This window comes from Triticum urartu, unplaced genomic scaffold, assembly GCF_003073215.2.
Source record: "Triticum urartu cultivar G1812 unplaced genomic scaffold, Tu2.1 TuUngrouped_contig_4742, whole genome shotgun sequence".
Lineage (NCBI taxonomy): Eukaryota > Viridiplantae > Streptophyta > Magnoliopsida > Poales > Poaceae > Triticum > Triticum urartu.
Window position 1 is genome coordinate 1 of NW_024115356.1, and position 12,752 is coordinate 12,752.

General features: G+C 45.0%; 2 protein-coding genes across 2 annotated transcripts; both read left to right on the top strand.

Moving 5' to 3' along the window:
• The first annotated feature begins 2,122 nt into the window (after positions 1-2,122).
• On the top strand, positions 2,123-4,807 carry LOC125528250 (histidine-containing phosphotransfer protein 2-like). Its single transcript, XM_048692746.1, has 6 exons — positions 2,123-2,326; positions 2,421-2,536; positions 2,623-2,691; positions 3,797-3,868; positions 4,268-4,340; positions 4,749-4,807. Exons 1-6 carry the CDS (start codon positions 2,267-2,269, stop codon positions 4,785-4,787), a joined length of 429 nt encoding a protein of 142 aa, XP_048548703.1. The 5' UTR covers positions 2,123-2,266; the 3' UTR covers positions 4,788-4,807.
• A 589-nt stretch (positions 4,808-5,396) lies between these two features.
• Positions 5,397-5,831, top strand: LOC125528248. Its single transcript, XM_048692744.1, has 3 exons — positions 5,397-5,462; positions 5,557-5,720; positions 5,759-5,831. Exons 1-3 carry the CDS (start codon positions 5,397-5,399, stop codon positions 5,829-5,831), a joined length of 303 nt encoding a protein of 100 aa, XP_048548701.1.
• The last annotated feature ends 6,921 nt before the right edge of the window (positions 5,832-12,752 follow it).

The following is a 12,752-nucleotide window of genomic DNA, read 5'->3' on the forward strand; positions in this document are numbered from 1 at the left end:
TGGAGCCGGAGGCGGAGGACCCCGACTTGACTGTGGCGGCGGCGGCCCGATCTGAAGGACGGCGGCGGCGCAGCGCAGAGAACAGGGACTGCGGCGGCTAGGTTAGGGTTTTGTTGAGCGGAAGCGTGTTTACCTAGTCGGATACCATGTGAGACAATAGAATTGGGGGAACCGGCTCAACCCTCTAGGGGTGGCCTATCTCATATATATAATGAAGGGGTACAAGTTACATCATACGTATATGTACGTATACAACTACAGAGACTATACAGTCTAACAGGTATGTTCACTGTGCATTCCGCTTACAAGATGATACAGTGAACCAAGATCAGTAGAGAATCATGGCTGTATGAGCAGGGCGTCCGATCAAACTCAGAGGCTGATTGTCCAGGATGGACAGACTTATGGCCTCGAAAATCAAGGTGTTCATGTGGAGATTAGCACAATACTCACAGTGTCCTTCTTCATCATAGAAACATGTCGACGACGAGTGCTTGTTGTTTGTGCGGGTCTAAGGATACGTGCAGGCACGCCCTGCTGAATTGCTTGGTTTCAAGGAGCACGTGGGCACTATCATACGAGCAAATTGTCGAGCGGTTGAGTCTGAATGTAAATGATGACGCCAAACAATGGCTGTTCACCATGCTTGAGGTGTATCACATGAGAAGGATTTTATCATGTTTACGATCACTTTTGCGGATGATATGGGGAGCTCGGCACAAAGCTATACATGAGGAGATATATAAAAGCCCTTTCACTTTTCAGGCTTTTGTGCAGAGTTACTTAATTAACTGAGCAGAGAGCTACCCAAAGCACTCGAAGTCCAGTCCCAGGGGCACCAGTGATTAGGCCAAATCAATGTATAGCTCCTCGGGATGATATGGTGAAGGTCAATGTGGGTTCGGTGGTTGGACCAGGCGGCACTCGAGGCGCAATGGGAGCTATATGCAGAGATCAAGCATGTAATTTTCTGGGTGTGTCAGCCATTGTGTTCCCACATATATTAGATCTTGCTACTGTCGAATCTTCAGCAATCAGGGTGGCACTTGCGCTTGCTGATAATCTCTACGAGAAGAAGATTCAGGTGGCTTCAGATTTCAAGGTGGCGTTGCAGATATACATCAAAAGAGCGCAGCTATCTACAGAGCAATCATACATGAGATCATAGATCGGAAGGCTCCTTGTACTAATTGTATCATTAGCCATGAATTTAGGAGCTTGAATGTTGAAGCTCATAAACTCGTGAAGCATGCTTTATCTCTAGGGGCTGACCGCCATGTTTGGTTAGGTCACCCCATAGCTAAAGTTGTGTCACCTTGCTTCAAAACTACAGGGCGTGCGCTACGGCTTTGACCTAACGGCCTCCGTTTGCTGGAATTAATCAGAGTAGTTGAGAACAAAGTGACGAACGGATGCGTAATGCGTGGGAATCTGCCGAATAGTTTGGGCCGAATCCTGAAAAAAGTTCAAAGCGCTGTTCGATGAGCCTGCGTAGTATTAGTTTGTTGGTTAGGTAGGCTAGCCAAGCTAATGATGCTTAGCTGGTCTTTTTGAATGATTAGCCACACTGGGACTGAGACATGACCCAGACTCCCATGGGGGATAGCAGAGGGGAATCTTGGACAATGGGCGAAAGCCTGATCCAGTAATATCGCGTGAGTGAAGAAGGTCAATGCTCCTTGTAAAGCTCTTACGTTGAGTGCGCAATCATGAGTGAAGAAGCCCCGGCTAATTCCGTGCCCGCAGCAACGCTAAGACAAGGGGTGGGGGGCAAGTACTCTTTGGAATGATTGGGCGTAAAGGGCATGTAGGTGGTGAATCGGGTACGTTGAAAGTGAAACTGTGAAAGTCATAAAAAGTGATGGAATGTTCTCGAAACCAATTCACTTAAGTGAGACAGAGGAGAGTGGGTGGTCTTCTATTCATCCCTATAAACATTGTGAGGGATTAAAGTTTTTTTTTGAAAGGAAAAGAGATTAAAGTTGAACACGTGGACACACAACCGGTGGCTCCATGCATGCATGCATAACGCAATACGCACGCGGGCCGTTTCCAAGCTAACTAATGGCTCCCGGCCGACGACGCAGTACAGCTAGTAGAGCACTCGCTGCCAAACGCCTACGTGAGAGACCCTCGTGAGTCGTGAGCCCAGCTATACAACCTCCGCTCCTCCTCGATCCCGTCCTCGTTCACTCCGCATCCCAGCCGAATTCCCCCCGTCTCCACCGCTCAGTCCCCGGACCGCCGGACCTCTCCTCGCCTTGCCATGGCAGCCGCAGCACTGAGGGCGCAGCTCAACGCTCATATCGCCGGCATGTACACCGAGGTGAGCCCCCTCCCCTCCCCTCAAGTCGTGTGGTTGTGGAATTTGGCCTGACTTGGCCTATGAGTTTGCCTTGCCGTGGCCGACGTCAATCCAGGGTGTCGTGGATGAGGACACGCTCGAGGAGCTGCGGGACGAGGGCACCGCCATCGAGGTCTCCCGCCTCTTCATCTACGACGCCTCCGAGATCATTGACGACATCGACATCCTGATGTCCGCCCTCACGCCATCTATCATCTCTCCCTCTGCTCTCTGTCTCGGTACTGACTCATCTTAATTATCTGCTCTGGAAATCGCAGGGAGGAGCCCGAAGTGGACTTTGACGAGGTGGAAGCCCTGACGCAGCAGCTCATGCGGTGCACCTCCAGGTGATAACCATCATAAACCCTTTCTCTCTCTTCCACCTGCTTATTTTTAACTTTATATATGTTTGTTTGCCCGCTGCGTTAATGTCGTGCGATTCAGATCTGTTTATTATACTGGGCGAATGATTCTTATTTGTCGGTTGCACTGCCCCATAGGCGTAATTAGAAGAATCAAGTTTAGTTGCGTTTAGTGTAGCGGAGTTTCCGGTATCCCGATTAATATCAATGATGAGGATAAATTGTTGTCATTTTCGGAATATTCCTGGTATTAATGATCTGGTATTCTGTGTATTACTAATGGTGGTTTTTCTGGTATTAATGATCTGCTATTCTATGTATCTCTAATTATGTTTTTTCTAGTTTGTCCACGGCATCGGTGGTTTTCTTTATTTGGATGTGTCGGCACGGGGTGCGTACCTCACGACACGGCCGCACAATTGAGGTTCGTGTCGTTCTACAGGCGCCGTATAGCCATAGGTTGAAGAGCTGAGTTTAGTCATATATCGTGTAACGAATTTTTTTGGTATTCTTCCCAATTTCAATCAAATCGTATAGCTTGGCGAGGGGAATTTTTGTCGTTTTGCAAACGTTTGTTCTACTATCGTGTCTGTTCTTCGGGCAGTGCCATTATTCTAGTCCGAGCATGAAAAAAATTGTTGTTTTATAAGCATGGCTGGTATTAATGATCTGCAATTCTACATAACACCAATGACCATTTTTTCCGTTTCTCCATTGGAACGGTGTTGTTTCTATTCAGATTTGTCAGGCGCAGGGTGTGTACGTCATGGACGTGATTCGGGTGTCGTATATCCAAAATTAGAAGACCTGATTGTAGTTGTGTCTCGTGTAGCGGAATTGTCAGTATTCATGACAATTTCATGGTTCGTCAAGAAAAACTTTGTCGTTTTCCGAATATTTCTGGTACTACTGATCTGCTATTGCACATAACGGCAATGGTGTTTTTTTCTGGTTCATCAAACGATTCATGGAGTTGACAATCATGATAGGAAATGGCTCCTTGGGAATATTATTGAGTTGACGTCTCAGTTTAAAATAAGTCTGATAAGTTCCTAATTTCCTGATCTGCAATTTTTTTTGCATGTTTCAGTGTTGGTGCACAGCAAGTGAACCTCGCCTGCATGCACTTCGGCAATTTCTATGCCATACAATACAAACATGGGTCAGAACTCAACAGCTTATTAAATATTGTTACACAATAATTATTCACAACATTGTTTTTTACTGTCTCCATGTAAACCTGCCAGCTCATGTTGTCTTTTCTGTCGTTATTTTCAGCTCATACCAATCTAACGTTGTTAAGAAGTAACGTGATTTGCTTTTTCACTTCATCTGCAATCACGTTGTTGATATTACTCGGTTCATTATCTGAATATGCTACATTTTGATGGTTCTCTTGTAATTTATTGGCTCTAGACTTCTGTTTATCGCACAACTAAATTCATATATGGCTAGAGATTTTTTTCTTTTGAAGTATAGGGTTACAATTTTTGAACCATTTCATCTCAGTTCTGTTAACCTCTTCAGAATTTGACGATGTGGTATTTTTGCATTATTTCAGGTGTCTCGTGTCATTGGCTCTTGTTAGGAACGAGTTCTATATTGTGCGACATGAGTTGGAGATCATGATGCAGGTAGCACCTTATGTGCCTAATGTTGGATTGTGATACCAAATTCCCACTAGTTTCATAACTCATAGATTGGTCATATTAAGATAGAGAAAAGGGAACAATCTTTAATCCTTAATCTAATTCTTTTGACATTTAGATTTGGATCACTTAGTTTGAGGTACCGAAAAGTCTCATTTAGGCATTAAATGATTATGTGGTAATTTTGTCATCATGCTTGGTAGATGCACATGGTAGCTAAAAAAAGTGGTAGAAATTCTTTGTTTCCCAGCTTAAATTAAGCTTCGCCAAATGCCCAAATAAGAAACTAGCTAACTTGTAACAAGGCTGATTAGTGAAACCACGTGACTTGAGCATCATTATGTGCCATAGACTTATCTTAATCATTGACCTATTATTCATCTTTTGATGCAGCTCGAAGAGCAGATCGCGGCATGCGGTCCTAACTCCTAAGTAGCGGCAAGTGAATGGGGAAGAGTGTGGCCCCATGCAATCCCTTGCATTATGCGTTCCATGTATCTCCGAAGATGTAGCGGTTTTCAAAGGGTGCGCGTAAAACTTAGATGAATATTCTCGTGTCGGAACTTTGGGCTCGTAACCCTGTGAACGGAAACTGTTGTCGTGTGTTGATGTCAGTGTGAAGTCCATATTCTAGTGTGTCGTGGATGTGTTGCCGCCCTTCCTATGGGCTGTTTATAAAACCTATACCTGGCTGGTTTGTCCTCTAGTGACTTTGTTTTGTTGTATGTTCTGTTTGTTTTTCTCTACAAGCAAGTCTTGTTGTTGGTTGTTGTACCAGAGTGTAGCCAATCACCATATTTGGGCATGTTAAACAGGTCTTTTCGGTCTGAAATTTCAGCGTGGCCTTCTTATAAGAGTATGACGGCACCACGAGCAGTAGCCGGAGGTGGGCAAAACAGAAGGGATGGTCTGCGAGGTCACATCCCGGGATCACAAAGCTGTCGGTTCACGAGACAGCGTGAAGAGCATCTCTGGGCTTAGCTGTATTTGCATTGGTATGAAAAGTTTAGGCTAATTAAGTCGCCAATTTCAGCTCCAACGATGATCGCTGGAACATCATACCATAGGGCCCAGCTTAACGCCCATATCGCAGGCATGTACACCGAGGTGAGGCCCCTCCCCTCCCCTCTAGTCGTGTGGTTGTGGAATTTGGACTGACTTGGCCTATGAGTTTGCCTTGCCGTGGTCGACGTCGATCCAGGGTGTCGCGGACGAGGACACATTCGAGGAGCTGTGGGACGTGGGCACCGCCATCGAGGTCTCCCGCCTCTTCATCTACGACGCCTCCAAGATCATCGACGGCATCGACATCCTGATGTCCGCCCCCACGCCCTCTATCATCTCTCCCTCTGCTCTCTGTCTCGGTACTAACTCATATTAATTATCTGCTCTGGAAATCGCATGGAGGAGCCCGAAGTGGACTTTGACGAGGTGATAGCCCTGACGCAGCAGCTCATGCGGTGCACCTCCAGGTGATGACCATCATAAACCCTTTCTCTTTCTTCCACCCGCTTATTTTTAACTCTATGTTTGTTTGTCCGCTGCGTCAATGTCGTGCGATTCAGATCTGTTTATTATACCGGGCGAATGATTCTTATTTGTCGGTTGCACTGCCCCATAGGCGTAATTAGAAGAATCGAGTTTAGTTGCGTTTAGTGTAACGGAGTTACCGGTGTCCCGATTAATATCAATGATGAGGATAAATTGTTGTCGTTTTCGGAATATTCCTGGTATTAATGATCTGCTGTTCCTTTTTCGATTTCTACTTTCATTTACGCCTCAAAATACTCTAAAGATATATATGACAAAAATATACTCTACATAAAGTTTTTTCTAAAAATAGTTATGCATTTGAAAATGTTAAATGTGTATAGGAAAATATTGACCATGTATGAAAAAAATGATAAATTTTTATAATATGTATACAAATTTTAATCAAGTATTTGAAAAAATGTTGAACATGTATTTAATAAATGTTAAACAAGCATATGGAAAATGTTAACTGTGTAGTCCCTCCGTCCGGTGAAGGGTGTACGTTTGGCTTTAAATTTTGTCCACAAAAGAGTGTACTTCTATCCTCCCAATGCACATGAAAGTAGAAAAAAATGCTTCTCTGTCATCACACAGTAATCAAGACCAATAACATTCTACACTTAGCTCATTGGGGTTTTGGTAATTAAAAAAAAGAGATGGTGACTTTCCTCTTCCCAATGCATTTTTTACTCCACTCATTTATTTGTCCTAAATTTTTTATATGTAGACCTTTCACCGGACGGCGGGAGTATGGAAGAAATGTTGACCATATGTTCAAAAGATGATGAACAAGTATCTGAAAAAAAATGTTGAACAAGTATTTGAAAAAATCTAACTCAAGCATTTGAAAAATGTTAAATGTGTATGAACATATGGTCTTCACAGTCGCATATGAGCGGCTACTAGAGTCATTCGTGGTTTGTTGTTATTTGCGCCACATGTACAAGGAATGTCGGGATGGAGTGCATCCACCGTTAGCCCTAGTTTTCAAAAATTTGCGAGCTAGCTGGTTAAAGGGAGCGGGAAGAGGACTTGGAGGAGGGAGAGGGCGAGGCCGTGGCCATTGTGGCAGGACCGGTCATGGACCAGGGCACACCTAGGAGGAAGCTAGCGGGGAATCATAGTATGAGCACCCTGATGCCTATGTGCACAAGGCCGAACTGAACAAAAACCAAGCTTCAGAGCTCGCAGCGACAGTTGATCCAGTGGCAGCTGAGTTAGCCATAACAGCTATGTCGGCCCAAGGCAAAACACCGGCGCTACCTTCCCCTCAAATCCCATCGAGCCCCTCGTCTTGGCAGGAACAAAACATGTCAAGGACAAGTGATTGCAGCAGATAAGAACGCGTTGCATAAGAACGCTGGCAACACAAAAAACCCAATGGAAAAATTGTTAGGCTCACTAGAGGAGTGATGCCATGTCCAATGTGTGTCTTCTGCTGGAATTGTTGCGGTGCGGGCAGAGCCACGACAGTCAGTGAGCTTTGTGATTTCACAAGGAAATTTCCCCCCGCCATCCTCTACATAGTAGAAACCCAACAAGAGTCTCGAGGGTAGAATCTTTAGCAGGAACATTAGGGTATGATAATGGATATGCGATTGATAGCCAGGGAAGCAGTGGCGGTATTGGCATTTTCTGGAATAATGAAATAAAAATAGATATTCTAGGTTACTCTGTGTATCATGTTGAGTGCTCCGTTCTTGAACCAAGCCTTGTTCCTTGGAGAGTTACAATAGTGTACGGTGAAGCTCATACCCACTTGAGGCACCAAACATGGGATACTATTAAAAACATTAGTACTTCCAGCAATCTCTCATGGCTTCGCCTGGGTGATTTCAATGAAGTTCTACATCTGGATGAGCACAAAGGAGTTGGACAACGTAGCAGTGTGCAGATCCAAGCTTTTCAAGATAAGGTTGATGTCTGCATGCTACTAGATTTGGGTTACTCAGGCCCGGCCTTTGAGATGAAGGTTACATGTGGTACTTTCACAATGGTGCGCCTAGACCGAGTGCTGGTTTCTGTGGACTGGCAGCAAAGGTTTCACTTGCTGATTAAACTCACTTGACAGTCGTGACTTCATATCATGACGCGATATTGGTGGACTTTGTATCGGCAGCAACAACATAACACTATTGGGAATATGCCCTAGAGACAATAATATTGTATTATTATAATTTCATTTTCATAATTAAGAGTTTATATTTCACGCTATAACTGCTATGATCCTGGAATAGGCGACTCAGTGGAAAACACATATGCACGTGTGGAATGATAAACGGTAAAGAATAGATTCCTAATCTTGCCTCTTAGACTGGCTCAAGTGTTGTTGGTGATCATGTTTTCCAGATCTTAGGAGATCGCTAAGTGTAACGATAGTCCGAAAACAACATTCAGAGTATGAGGTTAGAAGAATGATCATATTGAATCGACCAAAATTTGTGTGTAAAGAATTGAGTTTATATCGTCTGTAATCAATTGTAACAACACATAGTGTTAACGTGTGATTTTTCTCCTTAGACCATGAGAGTATCATAATCACTTCTTACCGTACGGTGGACTTTGGGGTTGCTCAAACATCACCTGTAACATGGTGATCATAATGACAACTTACAGGTTCATCAGAAAGTTTGATAAGGGACTAGATAGCCCGAGAGTGGGATTGGCTCCTATGAAAATGGAGAGATATTCTTAGGGCCCTCTTGGAGTAATGGTATCAATCATCGTCTGGCACGACACATGTGACTATGTCACGGGGATGCCAGAACACGACAACGAGAAAGAAGAACAAAACCGGTTACGAGGATAACGACATCGTGAGCATCTGATGACTTAGGAGGACATCGATGTATCAGGGTTTTGTGAAATATTGCGAAGCAAAGGGAACATCACATGATAACCAAATATTCACTTGAATATCATTCGTGTGCTCATAGGGATTGATATGGACGTTCACGTTTCCGCTATCGGTCATTGAGCGAAGGGGTTTCGTTCATGTCTATGAGTTACCGAACCTACAGGATCCCAAGCTTAAGGCAATTACGATCTGCTGAGTGTTAGCAGGACATGAATGATGAGAATATATTTGTGGAATTATTTCATAAATATCCATAAGCGTTTCGGAGTCACTGAAAAGGTTTCGGAGAGTATCGGCTAATATCGGGTATTACCGATAAATAATATATAGGTGTAAATGTTTTCGGGGCTGTTAAATAATATATAAAAGGGTCTAATATTTATTACAAGGATTTTATAATAAATTAAATACCAACGGTCCTTCAAAGGCGAAACTGGGGAAGGAGCATCGGGCCAACTTGGCCCAATAGGAAGTGGCGACCCTTCCTTGTGTGTGTGTGTGGGGGGGGGGGGGGTGAATTGGAGTGGGGGAGGAGTCCAACTCCGCCTCCTAAGGCTAGCGCCCCAAGGAGAGACTTTCCCTCCTTGGCTGCCCTCTCCCTCGCCTCCAACCTATATATACCAAGTTTTTTTGCTCTATGGACATATACAAGTTTGGAGCCTCATCTAGTTCCCTTTAGTTCTAGTTCTACTTGATCCTAGTTGATCTAATTAGAGCTAGACCTAGATCCTCTAATCCTCATAAGTAGAATCCCAGTGTGATTCTAATCTCCTTCCTCTAATTCTTTGGTGACGATTAGCTTTGGACGACGAAGCGCTGCCAGGTCATGAAGGCTGCACGCTGGCAACCATGTAGAGAGGCTGTGCTTTCAGTCTTCAATTCGAGGGACTGTTCATCGGCGGTTTGCAGGATCGTTCCTCGATGGTTCAAGGGACTCCAAGTATGATCTAAACTAACACGTTCTTCTTCTGTTGCAACTCGGTGACGGTAACGATCATGATCTCAACCCGTAATGCATCTTCATATTGATCTTGGGTGTGCGTAGGGGCATTTTTTTTTGTTTTCTACTATGTTTCCCAACAAACACAAGGGCCAAGACCTTTTGTTACAAGGTTATGAGGGAAGGACATGAGCAATGGGGTGATATGATTAACACGACATGGCTGCATCGGGTACCACCTTCGGAACAAACAAGTTGAGTACGAAGTTGGCAACCCTCTCTTGCGCTGGAACAATGATACATTTGGCAGTGTATGCAAGGAGATCAAAACAAAGCGAGAATCAGAAAAGCTTTGGTCTGATCCAAACAGGATGGTTCCCATTATCTTGATGGGAATCCCTGGAGCTGTAGTCGTACTCGATGAAGTTGAACTTAATGTAGTCTTGGGAACCCACTTGACCAAGGCTTTGGGAGATTCTTCAAATGCATCAATCTCCTCTTGAAGCTTGTGGTCTTGTGGTGGAAGATCATCTTGAGCTTGTGTTCCTTGGAAAGAAGTAGGATCATACTTCTTTTGTTGAGGAACAAACTTCGTCTTGGGGTATTGATCTTCTTCCCACTCAACTCCATTGGCATTAAACCTTCGTTCAAAACCAATTCCTTGATTCTTCCGGCGTCTTCCTTTCTTGCATACAATTTCCTCAAATTCCTTACTTCCGGCAAGGCTCTTGTAAACACCTTTCTCTATAATTCCCTTCAATTAGCTATTTTCTTGTTCAATTGTAACCTGGCTAAGAGGATCATTAGTGGACTCAAGAGAACTACTAGAAGCAACAACATTGGGTTTAGCATGATTATTGTTACTACTAGAAGAAGAATCTTTCTTACTCTTGTTGCTAGATTTAACACAATTAGAGTTTCTTTAGCTCAATGTAAGTAGACAAGAGTAAACGGCGAAGCGCTGCCAGGTCATGAAGGCTGCACGCTTGCAACCAAGTAGAGAGATTGTGCTTTCAGTCTTCAATTCGAGGGACTGTTCGTCAGCGGTTTGCGGGATCGTTCCTCGAAGGTTCAAGGGACTCCAAGTATGATCTAAACTGACACGTTATTCTTCTGCTGCAACGCGGTGACGGCAACAATCATGACCTCAACCCGTAATGAATCTTCATATTGATCTTGGGTGTGCGTAGATGCACTTTTTTTGTTTTCTACTACATTTCCCAACAAACACAAGGGCCAAGACCTTTTTTACAAGGTTATGAGGGAAGGACATGAGCAATGGGGTGATGTGATTAACACAACATGGCTGCATCGGGTACCACCTTGGGAACAAATGAGTTGAGTACGAAGTTGGCAGGCCTCTCTTGCGCTGGAACAATGATACATTTGGTAGTGTATGCAAGGAGATCAAAACAAAGGGAGAATCAGAAAAGCTTTGGTCTGATCCAAACATGACGGTTCCCACTCACGCCAACCTAAAAATCAATGAAAAATTAGTAGAGATGTACCATCGTGAGGAGGTGATGTGGCGACAACGAGCAAGACCTGAGTGGTTGGCCTCGGGAGACAAAAACTTGAAGCTTTTTCCATCTTCAGGGTAGCATCTCGAGGAAGAAAAATATGACCAAAGCTTTGCAAAATTCTCTTGGTGTAACGGCGGAGGATCCAAGGAGTTGAAAAACATGGTCCATGAATTCTACAAATCTCTGTATACATCTGAGGGTGTAAGTTATATGGATACAATACTAAAAAAATGTCCTAAGCAAGGTCACAACTGAGATGAATGATATGCTAGTTTCCCCTTACACACTCGAGGAACTCAAAAATGCATTCTTTCTCTGTGACACGCTGGTTTTTGGCCTGTTGGCCTAAAGTCCCGCGTGTGCCACTTCATGCAGTGACCATGCGGGATGCAGTTGTTCGACATGCAATGCGCGCGCTCTGGACACCGGGACCCTCAGCCGTCACCCAAACGCCGCCCTTGCGACACTACAGCTTGCCCACGCCGCCTCACTTGCTCTCCTTCTTCCACCTGGCCAGCTCCAAGTCCTTCCCGACATCAGCAAGAGGCTCGCCGGACGTGGACACGACGTGCCCGTGCGGGAATAGTGTGCGGTAGTGCGTCGCTTGACCCACATCATGCGCCCTAGCTTTGCCCTAGTGCATCTACATCTCCCCGTGCCACTCTAGTCACTTCACCACCCGTGCCCGAGCTACACGCCTCGCCAGAGCTCCGCTAGCTTCCTCACGGCGGTGCCCGGTGCTCGGCATCTCCCTCTCTCTTATAAATAGACCCCTCCCTAGCTGGTCAAACCATCCACCACTCCTCCACTGGCCACAAATTGGCCACCGACGAGCGGGGCAAGGCTAGGAGGGCCTCCTATCTTCGATCATCATTGGAGTTGCCTGCGGATCCCCCTAGACCATTCTCTCGCTCCTGCCCTCCTCTGCTTCCAAGACTTCTTCAGGCAAGCTCCTGTTGATCTCTAGAGCATGACGGTGCAGTTGATCCGTCGGAACAATATCGGGAACACCGACTTCGACGAGCTCGATTGCCCATCTTCTCTGGAGAGGAAGCCAGCCTCGCCGTTCGTCCACCTCCGACCAAGCAAGGGGCACGTGCGTGCTCCCCACGCTGTTCTGAACCCATCACGACTATCGCCGACTGCCACCATGGTCTCCTCATTGGAGGATCATTGGCAATAGCCGCCCACCTCTACTCTATCTATCTCTCTCTCTCTCTCTCTCTCTCTCCCTCTGTCTCCTAAACCTAACACGGGGACCATACTTGTAAGCTTCTCTCTTCCCCCCGGATCATTTTCTATGGAGGCGCCCTAGCAAAATACGCCTTCGATGTGGCCCTCCCTGGAATTTCTGTTAATTCAATTTAAAATTAGATTTTGACCCAAACTTTGACTAGCTATGATTTCTAAACTAAAAGTCAAAATGAGTTGAACTTTTTGCTATAGTTTCGTCATGAGCTGAAGTTTCTGTTGGTGCAATTTGAGATTATCCCTTGCTGTCTAGAATTTATGGTATTAGAAAAAGCTTTATGTGACATTTTCTT

Excerpts from the sequence above, each read along its gene's own strand:
- LOC125528250 (XM_048692746.1), top strand. The coding sequence starts at position 2,267 with ATGGCAGCCGCAGCACTGAGGGCGCAGCTCAACGCTCATATCGCCGGC. Across the intron at positions 2,692-3,796 it reads CTCATGCGGTGCACCTCCAG|TGTTGGTGCACAGCAAGTGA; the intron begins GTGATAACCATC and ends TGCATGTTTCAG. Across the intron at positions 4,341-4,748 it reads AGTTGGAGATCATGATGCAG|CTCGAAGAGCAGATCGCGGC; the intron begins GTAGCACCTTAT and ends CTTTTGATGCAG.
- LOC125528248 (XM_048692744.1), top strand. The coding sequence starts at position 5,397 with ATGATCGCTGGAACATCATACCATAGGGCCCAGCTTAACGCCCATATC. Across the intron at positions 5,463-5,556 it reads TCGCAGGCATGTACACCGAG|GGTGTCGCGGACGAGGACAC; the intron begins GTGAGGCCCCTC and ends ACGTCGATCCAG. Across the intron at positions 5,721-5,758 it reads CCCTCTGCTCTCTGTCTCGG|GGAGGAGCCCGAAGTGGACT; the intron begins TACTAACTCATA and ends TGGAAATCGCAT.